The 21,019-nt window shown below is 41.7% G+C and overlaps 3 protein-coding genes across 11 annotated transcripts in view; 1 reads left to right on the top strand and 2 right to left on the bottom strand.

Moving 5' to 3' along the window:
• Positions 1-2,317: 2,317 nt before the first annotated feature.
• Positions 2,318-9,994, bottom strand: OSGEPL1 (O-sialoglycoprotein endopeptidase like 1). Of its 7 annotated transcripts, none has more exons than XM_080398860.1 (8): positions 9,765-9,994; positions 8,863-9,088; positions 7,818-8,205; positions 6,654-6,858; positions 6,422-6,570; positions 5,776-5,906; positions 5,557-5,628; positions 2,318-4,493 (listed from the first exon to the last, which is right to left on the bottom strand). In XM_080398860.1, exons 2-8 carry the CDS (start codon positions 9,072-9,074, stop codon positions 4,400-4,402), a joined length of 1,251 nt encoding a protein of 416 aa, XP_080254986.1. In that variant the 5' UTR covers positions 9,075-9,088; positions 9,765-9,994; the 3' UTR covers positions 2,318-4,399. The 7 variants fall into 7 exon arrangements, with proteins under 7 accessions (XP_080254986.1, XP_080254984.1, XP_080254985.1 ...); XM_080398858.1 differs by lacking the exon at positions 9,765-9,994 and adding an exon at positions 9,251-9,404 and having other exon boundaries at positions 8,863-9,099; XM_080398859.1 differs by lacking the exon at positions 9,765-9,994 and adding an exon at positions 9,251-9,386.
• Positions 9,995-10,078: 84 nt separating this feature from the next.
• Positions 10,079-15,729, bottom strand: ORMDL1 (ORMDL sphingolipid biosynthesis regulator 1; the record flags this gene model as incomplete). The annotated part of the gene is made up of 3 exons (XM_080398865.1): positions 10,079-11,546; positions 13,030-13,181; positions 15,556-15,729. 3 exons carry the CDS (start codon positions 15,727-15,729, stop codon positions 11,411-11,413), a joined length of 462 nt encoding a protein of 153 aa, XP_080254991.1. The 3' UTR covers positions 10,079-11,410.
• Positions 15,730-17,351: 1,622 nt separating this feature from the next.
• The window catches only part of PMS1 (PMS1 homolog 1, mismatch repair system component), a 50,943-nt gene continuing 47,275 nt past the window's right edge, over positions 17,352-21,019 (top strand). Inside the window, exons 1-2 of one of the 3 annotated variants that reach the window (XM_080398853.1) lie at positions 17,352-17,469; positions 20,248-20,401. In XM_080398853.1, coding sequence (XP_080254979.1) covers positions 20,270-20,401 — 132 coding nt within the window. In that variant the 5' untranslated portion in view covers positions 17,352-17,469; positions 20,248-20,269. Of the gene's footprint in view, positions 17,470-17,549; positions 17,668-18,170; positions 18,758-20,247; positions 20,402-21,019 lie in introns of those variants that run through there. The other 2 variants (XM_080398854.1, XM_080398855.1) reach the window with 2 other exon arrangements.

Genomic DNA, 21,019 nt, shown 5'->3' with positions numbered 1-21,019 from the left:
AATTGTTCATTTAACCAGTTATTCACAAGAAAGTAATTTATTATTTATAGTACACTTACCATAATTTGTAGAGTTATTTGACCAAATGTTTGGTTTGGAGGGGGGGGGGAGTGGGGCAGGGCAGAATTTTAAAGTACTTGATGTATTGAAATTACATTATATAAAATTTTAAAGCAACCTGCAGGAATGTTACTGTGCTTTTAATCTTGACCTTAAGAAAGTAATTGTTTTCTTGCAAATACTAGTTTAGCTTTAGATTAAATAATATTCTTTCTCTTTTTTTGTTAGCCTCTCTTAAGTATTGTATTTTGGAAACTGGAGAATATTCTTGAAGAACGCTCAGGCCTGACAGAAGTGTTCCCTAGAGCTGAATAAGCTGATGAGGCAACCTGCTGGTCAAACTTGGTAGCTCAGGGAACTGCTAGTGCCTCCTTGGTGAAGTCTGACAAAATAAGTAGCAAGAATGAATTACTACCCTGTCCTTGCTGGCTGGTTTCAAAAGATGACCTACAGTGCTTAGGACAGATTCTCAGAGAGACTGCTGGGCCCGAGATCTGGATGGCACAGTAATGATCAAAACATCCACCTGAGAAGGCCTAAACTATTCCCTGAGGGGTGTTTCTCATTAGATACAGGTTTGATTTGCTGTGATGTGCAAATGAGCTGTATAAAGAGGCAAAGCACTTTCAAACATGACATGAAATCAGAATTGTACTTTGGCTTCCATGTTTGCTCATCGTTGGCAAGGCTCGTGAAGCTGCAATTCTGCCGGTGATTTTATTGATGTAAGTAGTTGGGTGTTGATGTAAATGATCCTTTTATAGCCGATTAGTAACTGCTTCCTTGTAGGCTGCCTGTCATGCATCTGGCTATAAGGCTCGGTGTTTGACGTGGATATGCCAAGCAGAGAACAGTACCCTGTTCCAGCGATGGGATTTGATGGGAAGGAGTAAGGAATGTGCACGGTAATATAGATACTATAGTCTAGTCTTAAAAATAATATAAGTTCTTTCAGATTTCAGATTGACTTTTACTTAACTGAAATTGCTGAGTACACTATGAAGGTTTGAAAGGAATAAGATTTTTGTAGCTTAATAAAATGTATTTTGATTCCAGTTTGATATTTATTTTTTAACAGATTAAATGACACTATCAAAGACTAGTTAAAGTTCTATGCATATGGTACAGTTACTGGCAAACATACAGGGTTGCTGGCTACATGTCATGCAACCATTTATTTTGTATAACGTTGTTACTTTTTCTGGAAATAATGAAAAAAAATTGTAGAAACAAATTAAAAACGTCATTGTTCATCAAAATAAGAACTTGGGGTTTTTTGATGCTTTAAATTCAAGCATGTGAAAATATCCGTATAAAAGCACTATAAACCCAAGGTTTATGTTGTAAACGAGCAGAGAAGGTGGTTGCAGGTTTTTTTCCTTCCCGTATTTGAGCACTGTAAAACTTTAAAATGTCCTATAGGAGGCAGTGGTGGTATTATTTCAGGTAAGAAAACTGCTTGTCTTGCTATAAATATATTAAATTCCAAGTAAATGTTTTCAATTGTACCAACTACTCTAAAACTTATTCAGACATATTTCATGAAGGTAGAGTTTCAAGATTAAATTATTTTTAGGTTTAAAATCTTACCAATTGTTTGACTGCTACAGTTATTGAATATGCTTTAAAAACAATGACTCCTTAACTGATATGAAATTATTACATTCTATGGATTTTAGTAATATCCGGAAGGTTAACAAGCCATGAGGACACGGTGTATATATTGTATACATTATAACATGTAGGGGGCTGCAAGGGATCTCCAGAGGACAACTAGTTTATAGCCTTGTTCTGAGTGAACAGTTTGCAAAGCGTATTAACAGTTACTTTAACACCTAACATGCAGTGATTGAGGAATCTGTTTCAATAGGTAATGTGTTCCATTACTCCCCTCCCTTAAAGTAGAAAGCTTTTCCTAACAGTTTTTTAAGCTTTTTCTGCAAATTAAGCTAAATACTTTAATCCTTCCTGCAGTGAACACTACCATTGGTTTTACACACATTTTAATAGACTGAGAGTTCTTCAGTGTAGCATCTTCATTGTTGTAGCCTCTTAACTGCAGGAAAAAAAACCCAAACCAACCCTGTATTTGTTGTCTCTTATGTATTATCATAAAGACCAAATGTCTCTCAGCACTATGTTGTTGATTGATACTAGATTTGATTCCATTAGAGTCCTACAAATCTATTTCATTATTCGTAGTTAGTATTTTGTATAGTCTTTAAGTGTACTGGTCTACTGAATTTTATTTTGTTGATTTTTAAAAAAAACAAGATTATCCCATGCCTACCATAGAAGCAGGCTTTCAGAAGTGTTAGCAGCTGCTTTCAAAATGGCATAAGCTGCAGTTTCACCACTTCTCTTTGTGCTTTCAATTACAGCCACAAATAAAAAAACCACGTACAGAATGAGACATTGGGGCAAACCTTTCAAGACCTTGTATGCTTTATAATCACAGTTCATCAAAAGGCCATCAATAGCTACTCACCGAGCACAGATTTTCAACTGTGTAATCTAGTTGATTTGATTTAATGAGATAGGCCAGGAAACTGTCATGACAGCACTTCCAATTCCTTGCTACAAGACATCCCCACTTAAATGTTTCAAAAAGTCTTTAATATAATGCCCCAGGTAATTGTTTCCATGTACTTGTTCTGGAAGAGCTTTAAGGATTTTTTTTTTTAATTTAAAAAAGAATTATCTTAGCTGTGCGAACTCTCAAACGCAACTGAGATTAAACATGATAGTGATCTGTTAACTGTATTTGTAGTATCATGCAAAAATGTTTTTGTGGTATTGGAATGAAGCTCTCTGGGCCAACCAACAGTAGTTTTGGGAGGCCTGGGATGTGATTGAACCACTGCACCTCCAGTTCATAAGGCTGCATCCCTAATGGGAATTCTGTGTTGGATTTTATCGGCATTTCTTCTATCACAAAACACAGCTATGTAGGGATTTCTTCCTCCTCAGTGTTCAGAACGCTTGGACGCAGGGAGAGACTCTTGAGGAGCAAGACTGACTGGCTTGTTGATCCCCAGGAAGGTACGACCAGCACTAAAAACTGGGATAATTGAGAGATTGCGTAATATGGATGTTTTGCTCACTGTTAGTTTCACAAATGCCAGTCTTTCAATCTATGTTGAAACCAGTGAGCCAGGTGTATAAATGTACTGCTGGTTAGGGCCTATAAAATGTGATACTTAAAGTTTATTAAATTATAGATTACTTTACCAAGAAGATAAACTACTTAATGATACAGATAAATTACCAAAAGATAAATTACTTGTAATTGAAATCCCATGAAAAGGAGAATCTAGAGGCTACGTTACAAAAAGCAAATACTATGTACTCTTCCAATGCTTTCTGTTCAATAAGGGATATTAACTTTCTTCTGAAAATTAAATACTGGACTAAAAAATAATGCATGTACCTTGTTAATCTGTTACATCTTGCCCTCAGGTTAAAAGAAAAAAAACCTCCACATTTAAAACAACAGGCAATTTGTTCATTTATAACTGTGCCACAAACCCCAATTATTTGTTTGTATTTAAATGGAGGCAATTTTAAACATGCATTATGAATGAGGAAAACTTACTGAAGAGGTGCTTAATACTTGAAGTATTTATTCCAGTAAACACCACTGCAATGAATAATAATGTAAAAGTGTATTATACTGATTATCAAAAGCAAGGTCAAAGGACCCATTATTCACATCAAACCTCAGAACTTGCATCCTAACATAGTTCACTTACACTGTGATTAGTTTTACTGAGCTGTTTATGAAAAAAGGAGAAAAATTAAAAGTCACTAGCCCTATAACCCAACATTTTGATTCTGTATAAGTAAGAATAGGCTTCTCACACCAGCAGCAGAAATATTGGTAGTGGTAAAATTAATTTGTACTGGCACAGCTAAGACAGATCTCCTTGAAAATCTGTGCGCTCTCATGTTCACTTTCTGTACCTTTTCAGTCATGAAAGGTATGAAATTTTTTTAACATGTAGTGTAAATTATAAACCTTATATGAATTATATATTATATTGTTAAATTATAATATATTTAAATATATGAGTCTTATCAGTTATAAAATATAAACAATGTAGATGTTAATTTCTGTAAATTTATGAGAAAGTGCACTTTTAATTTTTTTTTTATTGTTTTAGTATCTGCAACTTCTAGATATTGGTGGAACAGTTAACTGGACTCATTTTGGTGATACCACACAGCATTTCTCTCTCTGGCAGGTCATTTTCAGCAGTTGTAAACCATGTACTGCCAGTAAATGCAACAACGTTGAAACCGCAACTTAATAGTTGCATGTACTTTACTAAGTTACTTTTTAAGACACCAGCCACCCTATCTTCTTTTTTAGTTTTGGCACCTTGATGGAATCTTCTTCAACTCTTTTTGAAATATCAATTCCAAGGGGAGCTCTAGAAAACAATAAAATTATGTATTTGTTAAAAATAAACAATGTTACTGCCATATCACATAATGTGCAGATTCACAGACCTTTTTTTTTTACAAGGAGCGTGGGAATCTCAGTATTTTTGCAGATTCCTTGCACTGTAAGGCCATATGACCATAAGATGGTCCATCTGAAGCCACATCTAGAAACATCTTTACACTGAGGAAATGTTCATGTTTGTAGCCATTCTAAACTTAGGAAAGACAGCTGTGATTTCAGAGCCATCGTTTGGGGACATTAGATTCTGATTTTAGCTGATAATTCATTTCGCATTTCTGAGGAATGCACTAGAGACTCACAGGTATCTCTCTCTGTGTTCATCTTCAAGAATGTATAGTCTACAGCAAATAAAACTTAGTATTTTATTCACTGACATGCAAGTTATTCTTGAAGAAGAGTATTTTATCATTTTTCATGTGCAAATTGTAAAATTATTTTTTTTTCCCCAAAGACCTTCCAAGGCTGTTTTCCTGGAAATGGAAAGGGGAAAAAAAAATTCAATTTGAAGGCCATCTGGTACCTCTGAAATACTGGAATTTTGTTTGGCCTTAAGCATAAGATTACTTAGATACATAGAACAAGTCTTACTTAACAAACAAGTCATGAAAAAAAATCAGTATTATCAGATGTTGTGTGTTACATTATTTTTTTTAAATATTACGAATACACAGTCTCACTTGGAGCATTTTGATCCATATCTGGGGTGACGGGGGGGGGGGGGGGGGGGGGGATGTGTGGGGGAGTGTATTACAGCTTAGCTTGCTACATTGTAACAGTGTGTTTTGACCTGTTACAGGGTAGGGCAAGTTCAGTTTCTGAGCCAAAACAAACATCCATGCCAGACACAGTCATTTGCGTTTCACAACTCCATTGAAAAGGAAGCGCTGGTAACTTTCAAAGCTTACATGCACCACAAAGACACTCCTCGGCAGCTTCCACTCTTTTTAGTCTACCCCTCCTTCACTTCCATTGACCCCAGTGCCTAGGTGAACAGAAAAAAAAGACTGCTAAAGAATTCGGTCACTTACTTTGGCTCATAGCGGATGCCATCAGTACAATGGAGAACACCAAGTCCTGCACGTAACCTTTCAATGCCATTCCTAAGCAAGACAGCGATTATGTAAAAACATGTCACAGCTCTCTGAATACGTGTGCATGGGTCAGTCACTGTAAATGGAAGTTCTTGACTCTGACGTCAACTTTTAAAAGACATTCTAGAAACACATGCAAAGAGAAACAACTCTTACCACGCAATCATCACACCGTTATCGGTGCACAGTCTTGGAGGAGGACACAGGAAAGCAAAATCATTTGTATCTGCCAAAGTCTGTAGACCTTTTCGGATGTACTGATTACTTGCAACGCCTCCTGAGACAACCTGACAGCAGTTTTAAAAAGAAAAAAAGGCATTAACTCAAAAGTACCGATGCATCACACTCCACTAATATCCTATTTAAAAAAAGGTTATCAGATGAAGTTCTGAAGACAGCAATAAATAACACATTTGAAGATTAATACATATCTTTGAAGATGAAAACATAGTAGAAAAGAATACAAGTGAGCTTATTATGCTAAAAGGGATTCCTGAATAAAAGCATGTTATAACTAGAACAGCTGCCAAGTATTGGGGAGCACTAGGTCAAATTATGTGGCCTAAATTCTTACAGAAGGCCAAATTAAATGGTAAGAAAATATGTTTCTAGCTTAAAACCAAACTATGAAAGACTTCATTGTAAATATTTATATGACTATTACTTTAATCCTGGCGTTTTAATGATGTTATACATACTGGCACCTTCCTTGCCCGTCAAGGGAGAAAGTACAATGCGCCTGCATCTTCAAATGATTTTATACAGTCAAATATAAAAAAAGAGGGAAAAAAAGTATACCTACCAAAGTTGCATTGTTTGATGATAATATGCTATTTTTTATGCAGAACAGCATGGCTCGGTACGTCCGCTGGATAATATGAACGGCCACTGCATGCTGTACGGCAGCAGCAATATCCTTAACACAGGACAGGATCTCACCTTCTTGAATACCTATAAAAATGTAAGATCAAATGGGTTTTCCTGACTATAGGTCAGCAAAACCATGGTTTATATCCTACTTCATTTAAAAATACCTTCTTCTTTTTCTTTTTGTATAATGGCTTTATTGACAAGGCTCTGAAGTCCAGCGAAAGAAAAGTCACAGTTACGGTAATGTTGCAGGGGAGGTCTGAACTTGTGCTGTTGCTGGTTCCCAGTTTGAGCTAAGTGCTCTATCGCCTTCCCCCCAGCCATGCCGTGGCACTCTGGGTGCTTTCTTAAAGACAGTCTTCGTGCTACCTACAGAGGGAATAAACAACAGACTCAGAGCGGAGAGCTAAATGAATTCCTCCTGTAACTGCACCACTGCGCTGCAGGCCATGCAGTAAAACTACACACCACAACATCCAATCCAAAGTGAAATGATGAACAAGGCACAATAAAGGCAAGACATACACCAGCTGGGCCTTTTTTTTCCCTGGAGCAATTAGAAATGCAATTCTAGAATTGCATATACATTTGGGTAAACATGTAATTAGATATATATATATAACTGAATATGAATAAGATTTGGGGAAACATGAGGATCAATGAATTTTGCAGGAAACTAATTCCCCAATTTTTAATGCTATAGGAAACACACACGGACTGCCATACTGTATTACTAGATAAACAGGAGCAAAATTGGTTTCCTCTTTCAACGATCCCCTTTCTGACTCCACTCGCTCCCCCACTTTTTTTAATTCATACACACAAATACTGTTTACAAACTCTGCTCGTGTTTGAGAACAAAGCTGTAAGTGACTGATTTTACAGATTGCACTCAGTGACCTAGAAAGCTGAGTGCCTCTGAAAACTAAACCAGGCCTTTCAAACTGTACAAGAAAACTAGTATGAAATGGTTTAATATGTATTGTTTTAAACCTGACAGCATCCTTTAAAATATCACTATCAATCTTCTCAGATTCATACAGCTCATTTGTATAACAGGTGTCGATTACACTTCCAGTTTTGGTGATGTTGTCTATTTGCTAAAAATATAATTAGTTTACATATGTTACAACTGATGCTATGCCAAAATTTTAACAGCCTCCTGTGAAATACCATAGATTTAAGACAAAATAGGAAAAAGAAAGTTAAATAAAGCTCACATTGCCCTGTACTACCATCCCTGCCCTGGCGAGAGCACTACCCTCATGTAGTGTAACTCCAAGAAACCCAAGAAAAAACTAGATTGACTTAATGTAAGGAAATACCACCTTATCCAGCATGTCACCCGGGGCTATATCTATGGACTGTCCAAGCAGAAGGAAATCTGAAACTCCTTGTGCTACTGCCAAGATACAGTGGCCTCCAGAGAGTAAAAGAACCAAGAAGGGAAATTCCACGTGGTGTATCAGTCTGACGGTCAGTGCGTGAGCCTCCATGTGATGAATGGGTATGAACGGCTTCTGGTACTTGTTCACCAGGTTCAGGCTGTACTGCAGCCCCACTTCCAGGCTTAGCGCAAGTCCCGGCTTTACTGTAGTTGCAATAGCTGCGAGTTCAGGTACAGAAACTCCACTGACACCAAGCGCCTCTGTTACTACTCGCTCAATGTTTTCTCTGTGAAGCTGCTGGGCCACCACAGGAATTATTCCACCTGCTCTAGTGAAAACAAAGCATTACAATACATTTGTACTTTGTAACAGAGAGGACGGTGTAAAAACAGATTTCAAACACCTCTTAACTTTGCCTTGTCCTGCCCGTTTCCTTAGTACATTCTCACATTGTTTAGTGTAAAGGGCGTCAATGCACTGAAGAGAGCATAATCAGCACTGGGAAGTCAGAAAAGGATGTAACTTGCCCTTTTTTGGCACACGTACCTCTTAAATGTATCTCAACACTGTTCCAAAATGTCTGTAACTTAAAATACACAACCCCTCGTCAGCTCATATAGTGGGAGCAACAGTGATATCACTATTCAGCCACCAATGCCTGTGTTTGATTACTTTTCCTTTAAAAACAGTCAAGACATTTGGTGGTTTTAACAGTAATAATGATTTAATCTATAATTCAAGCTAGGTAAGTAATCTGGCTCTTTTTGAAAGAAAATACTGGAGGAGACCTGTTAAATGCACAGTATTTCTTTCCTCACCCTTGGTAATACCTCAAGCAGCATGTGTCGTGGCCTGAGGGGCAGCTCTTTATACCTACCCACTTCCCTAGTTTTCTGGAGAAGACTTTTATATGGATGACATTACAAGTAAGAATAAAAACAAAACCGTTATTAAGGCGAGAGCCCCTGGAGAAGTCCATTCTTACTGTACATGGACTTCCTTCTGACAGTGCAGCGCTTCTCCCAGCACGCTGCCGGCATCATCCACCACAGCAGCGCCGGTGTCATCGCAGCTCGTCTCTATTCCCAGAACTAGTCTCCGAAAACGCTGTTTTCCAGAGAGAACAGAACTGCTTCTCAGCCATGCCGCCCGGCCGTCTCGAACTGATTTCAAAAGGCTTTTGGCAACGCTGTTCATGGTTAAAAATCTCTCTGGAAAAGAACTGTACAGTTTGCTATTACTGGAGGGGAATCAAGCCTGATTTTCTGAAGGGGTGGCATTACTTTTACAGTTATCAATGACCAGGTGTCATATTTAAGGCCCCAAGGAAAGAAAAATAATGTAGGAGTTTGGAGCTGATGTCTTTCTTTTACCTTAGTCATGCTTCAAGATCGTTCTTCACCTAGCTGGAGCTGCTCGCAGTCCTGAGAGGGGGCCACAAGCCACAGAAGCGCGGTGCAGGCCAGACCCTCGCTCCTACCCCCTCTGCTGCTCCTGCCACCCCCCAAAGCCTCCCAGCACCTGTTAAAGCCCCCTGGAATCGCTCCAAGGCCCCCTGGCACCCTCCCCAAACCTCCTGCCACCCCCTAAGGCCTCTCAGCACCTCCTAAAGCCCCCTGGCACCCCCCAAGGCCCCCTGCCTGCCCCCTAAAGCCTCCTGCTACCCCCCCCCCCCCAAGACTCCTGCCACCCCCAAAGGCCCCCTGCCTGCTCCCTAAAGCCTCCTGCTACCCCCCCCCCCCCAAGACTCCTGCCACCCCCAAGGCCCCGGCCGCCCTCGGCCCCGCGGCCCGGCCCGCCGGCACTGGGCTCAGGCGGAAGGCCCGCCCCGGCCCCGCCTCCGCGTCCCGGCTGCCCCACCGGGCGCAGCCGCTATCGGCACCGCACCTTTGTGTCGCGATTTGTCGCCGGCAGCCGCCCCTCGCCCTCCCCGGCGCCGTGCCCTACGGCCCTGCCCGCTCGGACACGCCGCTGGGGTCGCATAGGGCCGCCACGGCCTGGCGGGGGTCACCACTGTGCAATTAATTAGCACTTCCTGTATAAATAACAGCAGGAATTAATTACTTCCTCTCGGCAAAAAAAAAAAAAAAAAAAAAAAAAAGAAGAAGAATTCATAACTCAATACCTTTCTTTAACAGCATCTTTATCGATAAAGTAAATAGCCACAACATCAACTTAGCAAGAAAAGAAGTATGTCACCGTGGGCTTTTATTTTGTTGTTTTTATTATTATTATTTTTTTTATTATTAATTTTTTCCTGCTCACTGGCTGTCACTGCAACCAAAATGCAAACCAAGTCTTAAACGGTGGCATCTGTTAAATCTGAACCGGTTTTGGCTGGCAGACATATGGTAAACCTCAAAATTAATCTTTTTTTCCAAGAACTCAGTGCTCAGAGCTATAGATGTACCTCCCTCTAGTTCCAGAGTCGATCATATACAAGATTACTCTGTATTACACAGCACCCCTAAAACACAGCATTCCTCCACATTTCCAAGACATGCAAATTATCTATACCTTTTTTCTGCAAAAGCATACAGTTAGTCCATGTGATGTGCCTACTCACCTATGTCTAGTTCATCTTCTATTCTAATTTACGACCTACACAGAGTTTCTCTTACATGTTCTGACAGTGTTGCTCTATAACAGAGCTGCTTCTACGACAGCAGCAACCCTTTCCCCCACCATTACAAGACTCCTAACTACTGAAAAACAACCCATCGGTCAAGTATCAGAGGAAACAGTCAAAAATCCACACCTTGAAAGAAATCTCAATTCTTCAGAATGTCACATCTACATACAGAAAAGTCAGTATCCTGGTAAGCAAAACGAAATAAACACAACAGCAGCGACTTGTAAAAGCGTACATAAACTGAGCTATCAAGTTGATGTAGAAATCCCCTGAGCTGGCAGTTAAGGACTTTCTTCGGTCTTTGTGACAAAATAAAAAAAAATAAATCACAAGAACAGGTAAGGCATGAAGCATACCTTCAGTTTATGCTACCTGTCACAGTATTTACCGTGAGACAAACTTTTACAATGCAATAACAAGCACAACCACCTACAATCCATACAGCAGAAACTAGCTACTTAATCTAAGACGGCGGCCTCGCCAGCCCTTGGCATCCAGGATCCTGGATTTGTACGTAAAGTTATTGTTTGCATTACTGTTGACTGGGTATTTGTGAAACGCTGCTCTCCATCTCAGATGTTTGCACCTGCCTTGCAAGTCACTTGCGTCAGCCAGGCACAGACACAGTCTTTGTGGGGATTACACTTTAGAGCTGGGCCTGCCCAGTTGTTCATGGAAATCTTTCTAGAGGTTTCCAATTCACATTTAAGTATTTGAAGGCATCTTCTTATAAACCCAGCTTCCATCCCAGACAATGCTGCAGGAAGCAGGAGCTGTATCTCAGGTGTAAAAGCATCTCTCATTGAATACGATTAGATACACGGCACAGCAGACTACACTCTTCCTTCTCCTGGGGAGCAGCAGTAGCCACATCAGGGGTGCTCTGTGCCAGACCTTCTGCTCAATATTTATTGATGCCAAAGATTCGAACGCCATGCAACTGTGGCAGCTTGGGGATAAGCACGGTCAGAAGAGAGGTTGTGTTGAGGATAAAGTGTGTTGGATCATACTTTGTGTAGAAACTTGCCAGAAAGTACCTGCAAGGCAAAAAGGGAGCAAGCTGAGCTGATGACACCCTTGTCTAAAAAAGAAACAAACAAAGCATAGTTGAAAAAAGTGCTTTAGTCATCAGTGATATTTTACTGGTTAACAACCCATCTATTCCTGTATTAAATATCTCACCTGAGGTTCTAGAACATCTACAGCAAAATTATGGACCAATTCTCTTCTTCCAGTACTTCTCAACATGCTAAAAAGCAACTCACAGCTAGTATTCTCCTCCAGCACTCCTCCCCGCCCCTCAAGTTGGATTCTCTGACTTCTGCAGCTACAAGCCTGAATTATGATACAGGTTCTAAACAGTGTAAGATCTGTTACCAAAATACTTGCAGTTCTGCTACCCTAGCAAGCTCAGTGGCTAAGCATTTGAATTTTTCAGTGCAAAAATCATTTATGCTGAGCACATCTGTGACTGGTGCGATTTTAAAGTGCTTCCCATCTGACAGATGTTTCCAGCCCATTTTTCTTTTAAGCTAGTCCACAACCTGTTCAACTGCAAAATAAGGAAACATGCCTCAGAAAATCCAATTCACTACGAACTTCTTTACGCTTTGAGCCAATAATTTCATCCTGTTCTTTGCAAACACCAGTCACAGAAATGAGGCTCTTGCATTGTTGGTTTGGGGTTTTTTCCCCAGCAAAACGGAGATGTTTTTCAACTACTTATGCAATATTAGCGCACAAAGAGAACTGTAGCCAAATGTTACGTATCCAAAATTCTCACTGGAAAGCAAGAAGGTATCTTTGAAGACAGAGGACTGTTTTTGAGCATTATATGTATTTTTTCAGTTTCTATCCTCTGCGCACCAACTTTCTGAACACGATGCAGGATCCTCCCTCCCCCCACCATGCAAGTGGACACTTCCTTAGGGAAGAACAGAAAGACTTTCCAGAGCTGGCTATTAAATGCATATCTGATTACCTTTAGTTACACAACCGTACTTTTGTCAACAGAGACAGGTGGTGTAGAATTTCTCATCTATTTGCATAACTAGTGTAAAGAGAAGGCAATCTGTGCAAAGCAAGTGACACGCAAAATCCTGGACCCCCTTCAGTAAGGACTGCCACGCCCCTCCTAACTCACAAGCTGCAATTGTTTAATAAATGCTGCCACGACCGCAAGGCAATTAGTGTAGCTTGTCAATATTTATGACTTCCCAGTCTCTTGAAGAACTTCAAGAGTTAACAGTTCACAACATTTCTAATCTTTAAAACCTGCCCCATTAATAACTGTTTACGAACTTTGACTTCAGCATGTGAACCAGCGTCAAAAGCTGCAGGAGGGAAGACTGTTGATTATATAGCCTGTAAATATGTACTCCCTACCTCTGTGATGTAAGACCAAACAAGCAAAAAAAGAGACAAAATACTTTCAGAATGTAAATTACAACCCGTTTTGTTGCAGCTTTTGAAATAATGGGTTTATGACTCACTCAATCCAAAATACAGTTTCAAACTCACAGAATTATAGGAGAGATTGTGAAGAATTTTCTTGAAGACGTAAATTGTACTCCATAATCCAGTTGTTCCCAGTGTGTTAGTAGCCTAGCTTTCCCCTGATCAGGTGTTTCAAAAGGAGTTCCCTTTACTGCATGCAAAAACACATACATTCCCTGGGGAAAATAAAAAGTGAATACAGTGGTACTTTTAGCTGTATTTTTTTTATAATTGTCACATTTTTCAATGCATTGTAAAGAGGGAGTAAATGAATTCTCACCCAGAATTGCTGCTAGCCTGTAATGACAAAGTATCGAAGAGGAAAGAAGAGACAAGAGGTGATTTGCCTGGGATTGTGCTGTCAGTGGCACAGTCAGAATTAAAGCCAAAGTCTATGTGACATCAGTCCACTGCCTTGTCTTCTACATTACGTGGCAAAAATTGTGTGAAATCAACATAATTTTATCAAGCGCTGTAACAAGTTTAGGGCTGCAGATTTGTATTACCGCTTTCCTAACACAGTGTTAATTGAGTTATGAGATAGAGTCTGAGCAAAGCAAAAATCTGTCTACGGATCCTGGCAATATTACAAGAACTTCTGAAAGCTTTCTCAGCTCCCCACCAGCTTCATATACTCAGAAGCTGACGACCAGCAATCTGTTGAATACCATCAGTCCATCTCTTCACTGCTCCTCCTTAACCACACTGGACTTTATCTGTGATTTTTTCTGTTTGATGGGAGCATGCCATGTCTGGTCTGTTCCAAAAGATAAATTTGGACCCACTGATTTCAGATAGGGCAGTCTGCCCTCTTCCAGTTTTAATAAACATTTGTTTTCTATCAAAGAGCACGCCAACACCAAGCAAGTGTCTCTGTCATAAAATATCAAAGGCATCCTTTTCTTTCTTTCAGGCTCTCTCTCATGCACATACAGAAATTGTTATAGAAAGCTTTAAATAGAAAAATCACATTTCTTCCGAATTCTTGTAAAAGAGGTGAAATTTCCGCAAGTCACTTTATTATGTCTTCTTCCACTTCTTCTTGGAATATCCCCCTAACCAGAGGCCTATTAACCTAAGAGAATGAATTTGCTTGCCTAATTCTTTGATTTGTGATGTTTGCATCATTTCAGTTTTAATAACTTAACCAAAAAGGCACTTTTGGGACAGACCCAATGTTTCCTACATATTCTATTTCACACTGTGATCTGCAGAAAGGACCACCAAAAATGCTTTCAAGGTCAGCTAAGAGTTTTCCATTAGTGGAAATCCAAGATTTTTTTTGTTTGTCTAACCATTCAAGCATTTGTTTCCAAAAAAGTACCATTTAAATGCTAAAATACCCAAAAGAGCAGTTTATACTCATCTTCTAGTGTTTGAGTAGAAAACTAGTTGCCAGTGCATGCTCTCATCCCTGTTGTCATTATAGCTGCTTGCAATGAATTTGGTAAGGCATTTGGGAAATATTTAGTAATACTTGTCTCTGCCAACATCTTCTGAAGTCAGGCATGTCTGATGCTGTCAAAGATAACCTACAAAATGCTCTAATGACGCTTATAATCCTCCTATTAGTTTCAAATCTATCTACAAAATTAAAAAGCTTAAACAAAACAAAAATTTTTACAGGATTCAAGACAACACTATTCAACCTCAGCCTTTAAAGTGAACTATCATTTTCCTAAATAAGGAAGAAGCTATCTCTTTGTTACGACTCCTTTGCTCTTAGTCTTAGAAAGCTGAGGTAGCAAACCTCAAGTATGAGGTAAACTGCTGGATTACGGCCCTCTCGTCTTTAAGCTTGGCAGGACCAATATACATACTTGCATTACTTTAAATGATTACACCAAAATTATAGTATCCTGGGGAGTGGAGGAAGAAAGATTGTAAAGGTCTTCAGCTTCCAAATCCTTTTGCATACAGAAGTTACCGTGCAAATCGCGACCCACTCGGTGACAAATGGTTTCAGGGCTTGGGTCAAGGTAGTCCAGTCGTTCTCACTGCTTTCAAGTAAGATCTTTCGTATGTCATGTCTAGTGACAAAGTTGTATGCTGAAGTAATTCTGAGCTAAAATCTATCTAGCTTGACCAGAAATCAAAGTGAGAAGAAAAAGAACACAAATGTCCCTGTCCAAATACACAGGCAAAGTGCTGAAATTAAACATTTTGGGATACTAACAGATTTATGTAGAAACATTAGCAGATAATATCCGAGAACTAAAAATGTAAGGTATTTTATGGATTCAACGCAGCTCTCTAATAATATACAAAGCATTGTAAAAGCCCGTTTGCATCATGATTTTACGTTTGCTTAATTAAGTGCCTTTTAGAAGAATAGATAAACTATGTAAGGAGTATTTCACATCTCTTGTATTTAAACCCATAGTGATCATGTAAACAGCAAACTCATTTGTGGATAGGCCAAGCAGAGATGGTATTTTTACTAGCTGGATTTCATTATCCATACAGCCTGGCTATTTTTCTTTTCTCCTGCTACTAAAATTAACGAGTATGAAAAACTTCTAAAATTTTGTTACGAGAGAGGGTACTTACCAGGTTGTGAATGACATTTGTTAAAGTCCAGGCAACAGAGACACTAAAGAAAGGAATGCTGAGCAAGACAATGTGCAGCATGCCGACTCCCAGCGCATAGGTCAGCCACATTCCACGACTGTTCATCACCCGCGTGTTTGGATTTACCTCGCTGTGGGCAACTCCTACGTTCATTTTACCCTATAAAACAGATCTGTTTGAAGACTGAGAGTACTGTTACAGGGAACTACTGAACACATTCAATTTTTTAATTTGGGAAAAGCCTGTTGTAAGTAAGCAGGTCTGGAAGGAACACACTGCATTAGCCAAGACATACCTCAAGATCGTCAAAGCATGGTTTACAGAGAAGTCAGTACAAGGTGGCTGTGGGGAACTGTTTGTTTAAAAAAAGCCCACATAAATGAAACCTACAAGCTTGCTACGGAAGGGACATTTGAAAAACACAAACCATCAAGCTGTGCTGTTAGAAGCTGAAGTTGCAAACTTGTAAGAAACCAAGCTTTGTAACTTTTGTCCTCTAAAGCCTTCTCTCCAACCACAACAGTATCCACAGTTCTTTACCACTTCCCATATCAGACAATTTTCCTCCCGTTTCTGGCTCACGTAATGGCTAGTAAAGAATTCTGCATATACCAACTACCCAGCCACCTACCACTAGAAAGAATGAACAAGGACTAAATTATAGAATCACAGAACAGAATCATCGAATCATTTAGGTCGGAAAAGACCTTTACAATCGAGTCTGACCGTTAACCTAACACTACCAGGTCCACCACTAAACCTTGTCCCTAAGCGCCACATCCACACCATCTTTTAAATACCTCCAGGGACGGTGAGTCAACCACTTCCCTATGCCTGCTTTGCTTGCGGCAGGGCGCAGATTTCGGGCTCCCCTCCTCTCCTCGTCTGTCAGTTTTCAGACGGAAATTTCCATCTTTCAAACCTGGCTGAAAATAGCGAATAGGTTCAAAAGTGTTAAGTGACAGACATACACGGAGAGACACGGAAGGATTTCACATCCCTGCGTTCCTCAGGAGATAGATGGAACTTACTGGAGGTGACACTCTCGTCCTGTTGTACTAGAATTTGTAACGATGGTTATAAAAGAACATATCTTTGCATACTTCATACTCACGTGATCTCTGAGAATATTTACATTCATTATGGGACTGGGATGGAGACTTTTTAACTCCAGCCTGCCAAAGCACTATTTAACCAAGCAAAACCAGCTTGCTCTTGGTAGGAAGTTTGTTTCTTATACTTGCTCAGCGCTGCAAGGCACTCTAACACCCAAATATTTTGCAATATGAACAGTAGGCTGCCGACTAGAAATAGATGCCACAAAGCTGAAACCCAAACCGCCGGTTTTAATCCATACTCGTTGCAAAGTGTTTCAAAAGGTGCGTGTGCAGGGCACACCTTACCTGGGGAGGGCGAGGCCAGCCTGCTCTGCCCCTGGGACGCAGCCCCGCTGGCGGGCGAGCACCTAGGTAGGCACACACCCCGGCATCGCCCACCGCCCCCTCCCCGGTTCCCCTCACGTTACTGCCTGGCCCGGCGGGCAGCTCCCTCGCCGCCAGGACACCGCCCGCCGCCCGCCGCCCCCCGCAGAACCCGGCCCGCCGGGCCCCGCCGCTCGCCTCAGCGCCGTGCCCGGCGCCCCGCGGCCTGCTCCCCCGCGCCGGCCCCCGGCCCCCCGCCCTCCGCCTGCCGGGCGCGGCCCCACCTTCCCGGAGCCGCAGCGGCCGCCGAGCAGCAGCAGCGCAGCGCGGGCCGCGGGTAGAGCCCGCCGGCCGCCCGGTGGGCAGGGCTGCGGCGGCGGGGAGCGGAGCGGCGGGGAGGGGCCGGGCGGCCCGCACCGCCCACGGCAGCGGCGGTGGTGGCGGCGGGAGCGGGGGCGGCGCGGAGGCGCAGGTAGCGCAGCCCGGGGCCCTGCGGCTGGCGGGAGGCGGAGCGGGGCGGCTCCCCGGCGGCTGCCCACCCGCCCCGGCAAAGCGCCGCCGCGGTGGGAACTGCTGCCGCCGCGGGGCCGGGGCCTGGGCCTAGGCCCGAGCCGGGGCCTGGCGGGGCGCGGCGCCCCGGGCTTTTCTTCGTGAAAAGCGGAACAGGGAGGTGCGGACGGTTGGTGCGGTTTGGGCGAACCCCAGGGTGACCGCCTGCGGGTTCCGCCAGCGGCTCCTCTCCCTGCGTTACCGCAGCGGCTGCGGGTGGGCCGGGGGCTCCTGGGGTGGGTGTTTGCCGGAGCGCGGCCGGGGGCTGCGCCAGGGATCCCTGAGTGGCCGGCGGGGGGGGCTGGGGCGGCGGTGTTCGCAGATAACCTGATGGCAGGGGGTTACAGCCGTCCAGAGAGCCCCCCTCGCTGAGGTGCCCGGCTCTGCAGAGGGGTGAAGAGATTGCATCAGTGATGGTGCTCAAACACAGGGAACAGTGTGCCTTCCCTCTGAGCACGGGTTATAATACATCTGGTCGGTGACAAGTTGTAGTAGTAATGTGGCTTGAGCTGGAATATGTTTTTTTTTAGCTGAAAGTGTCAGGGTTTGGGTGTGTTTCCATCCGTATGAAGCATCAGTGCGGTGGCCTGGCCACGCTTGTGCCAGGAGCCGGGGCCCTTCCAGACCGCCTGTGGCCCTCACCCCTCACGGGGAATTGGTGTTTGGGACCTGCAGCGCATCTGTTGTAAGACCCTCCCATGCCTTAGTGTCCTCTGATAAAAATATCCCACTCCCGTATAGTGCTTGTGAGTAAATCACGAAGCACTTGACACGGGAGTCCGGTAGGATGTGTGAGGAGGCCCGGCTCACCGAGAGCGCGTACACCATTGGCATGGATCTGGCTTCAACAACATGCCTCTTCCCTTGCTCCTCTTGTTTGTCAGTTTTGTTTGAAACTCATTTGTCAGGGCTTTTTACCAAAACATCTGAATGGCCAGTTCCCGTTGGAATGGAAATAACAAGGGGCAACCTCTGTTCTTAGGAAAGTTTTAATGCTGCTGCTTCTTCAAAACACTGTACCTCCCCCTCCAAGTAACCATGTTTTTGCTTCATCTTTATGTTTAAATAGTGGCAGTCTTTAGAAGGATATCAAGGCAGAGAAGTGTCCTGTAATTGTTGTACCAGCCTCAAATACCTTGGAGGGTAGTTGTGCTCTGGTGTGTTGGCTGCAGTCCCGCACCGTGTCCCGACTGCGTCAGGAGGAAATCTGGGTTTGTTCCATTCCTCTGCACGTGCTCATATCCCTGGGATGGGTGCTGGGCGTGTGATCTGTGTGTGCTCCAGCGGGTAGCTTGGACTGAACCGATGGGGAAACCAGGATTGCTGGGACTGTTTGCCTTTAAATGTAAATAACATTACATAACAACCTAGTAAAAGAGTGCTGCTGTGGAGAGAAGAAACCGAGTCTGAACCATTCTTGAGGTGTAAAGAGCTGTCTAGCAATCTAGCAATGCTCTTTCTCCCCCCATTCTCATATGCGTGAAAAACTAGGGTTGAGTTCTTTGTGTTAGGCTACAAGGATGGACAGAGCTTTTTCCTGGAGCTTGGTTAGTTGTGTGTACTTGGGTACTTAAATGGGAATGCATGCAAAAATTTCCAGATCCACTTACATTCTCTTCATGGTAGAGTGTGTCTATAATGCAGCAGGAACTTTATAACTCTTTGTAAGTGTTTTCAGTGATTAAAAAAAAAGAAATCCATTGGCGTATAATAATGAGGCTTCTTTGTTTTCTCGTGGAAGATACAGAGACGCAGAAACAAACTAACGTGCCTGAGGGGCACACAGTAAGTCAGATCAGAAAGGCAATAATTCAAAAGTTTTTTGGTTTTCTTTTGGTTTTAATTATTGCTAGTAGATCGTATTGCCATTGAACATGACTTCTGCCTCAGCACCACTGTGCTTCCTCCTCACTTCCTTCCCAACTCCAAAACAGTTACCCTCAGGTTGTACTTCTTCCGTGAATTTGTATGTACTCAGAATTATACATGCAACACAGCAGTACTGAGCTGATAAATTTTAAATGTAGGGGGAAAAATTATGTGAGGAATTTGGAAAAAAAACCCAAACCACCACCACCAAACAACCCCCCCAAAAAAACCCCACAAAAATACCCCAACAACAACAAACCAACCAATCAAAGAAACCAAAACAAAAAGTCCCCCACAAAAAGCAAGTTAAGAAAAGAATAAAAACTTCTGGGTTTTTTTTTTTTTTTTTGCGGTTTTCTTTTTTTTTTTTTGTGTCAATGCTGGAATTAGACCTGATGCTGGGTAAATACTCTAGCTTGAAGATGTTTCTGAGTAGCACTCTGCATTACTAGCCTGTCCTCTGTTGTAATTGCACGATCAGATCCACATGTTGTAATAGTTTAGAGGAGATAACTAAGTAAATGTGAAATTATACATTGTTTTGCTCAGTATATCCCTGAATTCTTAAAGTTTTTCCTTAGAAGTGTAATCTATTTAAAATAAATGTTTTCTAGTCTAGACCTGTGTTCTGTTTCTTCCATATGTCAAACTCCCATTGACTGCAGAGGAAGCTGGGTCCTATTTTATCTTGAAATTTTTACTCTTCAGCTGTAATGTCCTTTTTTGCCTACATTTGAAAATTGCTGTGAAACACTTACTTAGAAATTTGTAATGTATTTAGTGTATTTGTAATGTGCCTTTTATGTTCTTTTTCTGTTACCTCTCTATGCAGCTTCTCTGAATCTTGTTCCACTATGAAACAGCTGTCGGCAGAGACTATTTGTCTCCTTTCAAGTTCTCAGGTGATTACATCTGTTGTCAGCGTGGTGAAGGAGCTGATAGAAAATTCCTTGGATGCCAGTGCCACAAATATTGATATTAAACTGGTAAGTCCTCTTTCTTTCTCTTACAAAGAACTGGATGTAAAATAAGGTGCAAGGAAAGTTGTTCCACTGCAAAGGTATTTTTTAGTCTATTGTTTGGAGAACAGAAGGATATTAATAATATTTATACATACATATTTTAACCTCTAATAAAAAGGATCCAAAGTCAGTTTCCATTGATGTTGAGGCCCCACTGAAACAGTAAGGCATATTTGTGCTTCTCTGCTATCTTGGGGAAAGAACTGCCAACTACTTCAATTCTCCTTTTCCTACTTATAAATCACTTTTTCTGACTAAGAGCTTGTTTTAAAAGATATTGCACTTAAGTTTCACTGCTAGACTGGCATATTTAATGCTTATCACAATATATGGTCAGGAAGGTGAAAATGGAAACAATGGAAAAGGTTGATGGCCATGCTAGATATTGTTGTAATACAAATTACCACATGGTCCCTAATTAGCATGGTGAACTCTGGCTACTTTTAAAATTTTATTTTTATAAGATGTTAAAAAAAAGTTGGCATATCACTCAAGGACAATTTCTGAAAAAAGAAAATACTGCTTACATAAAGAACTTGTGCTTTTTTTCCCCACAAATTGGTAAAACAGCTAATTGATCGG

This window comes from Falco punctatus, assembly GCF_963210335.1.
Source record: "Falco punctatus genome assembly, chromosome: 8".
Classification (NCBI taxonomy): domain Eukaryota; kingdom Metazoa; phylum Chordata; class Aves; order Falconiformes; family Falconidae; genus Falco; species Falco punctatus.
The sequence above is the reverse complement of the archived record's forward strand: the minus strand, read 5'-3'. Positions and strand labels throughout refer to the sequence as shown.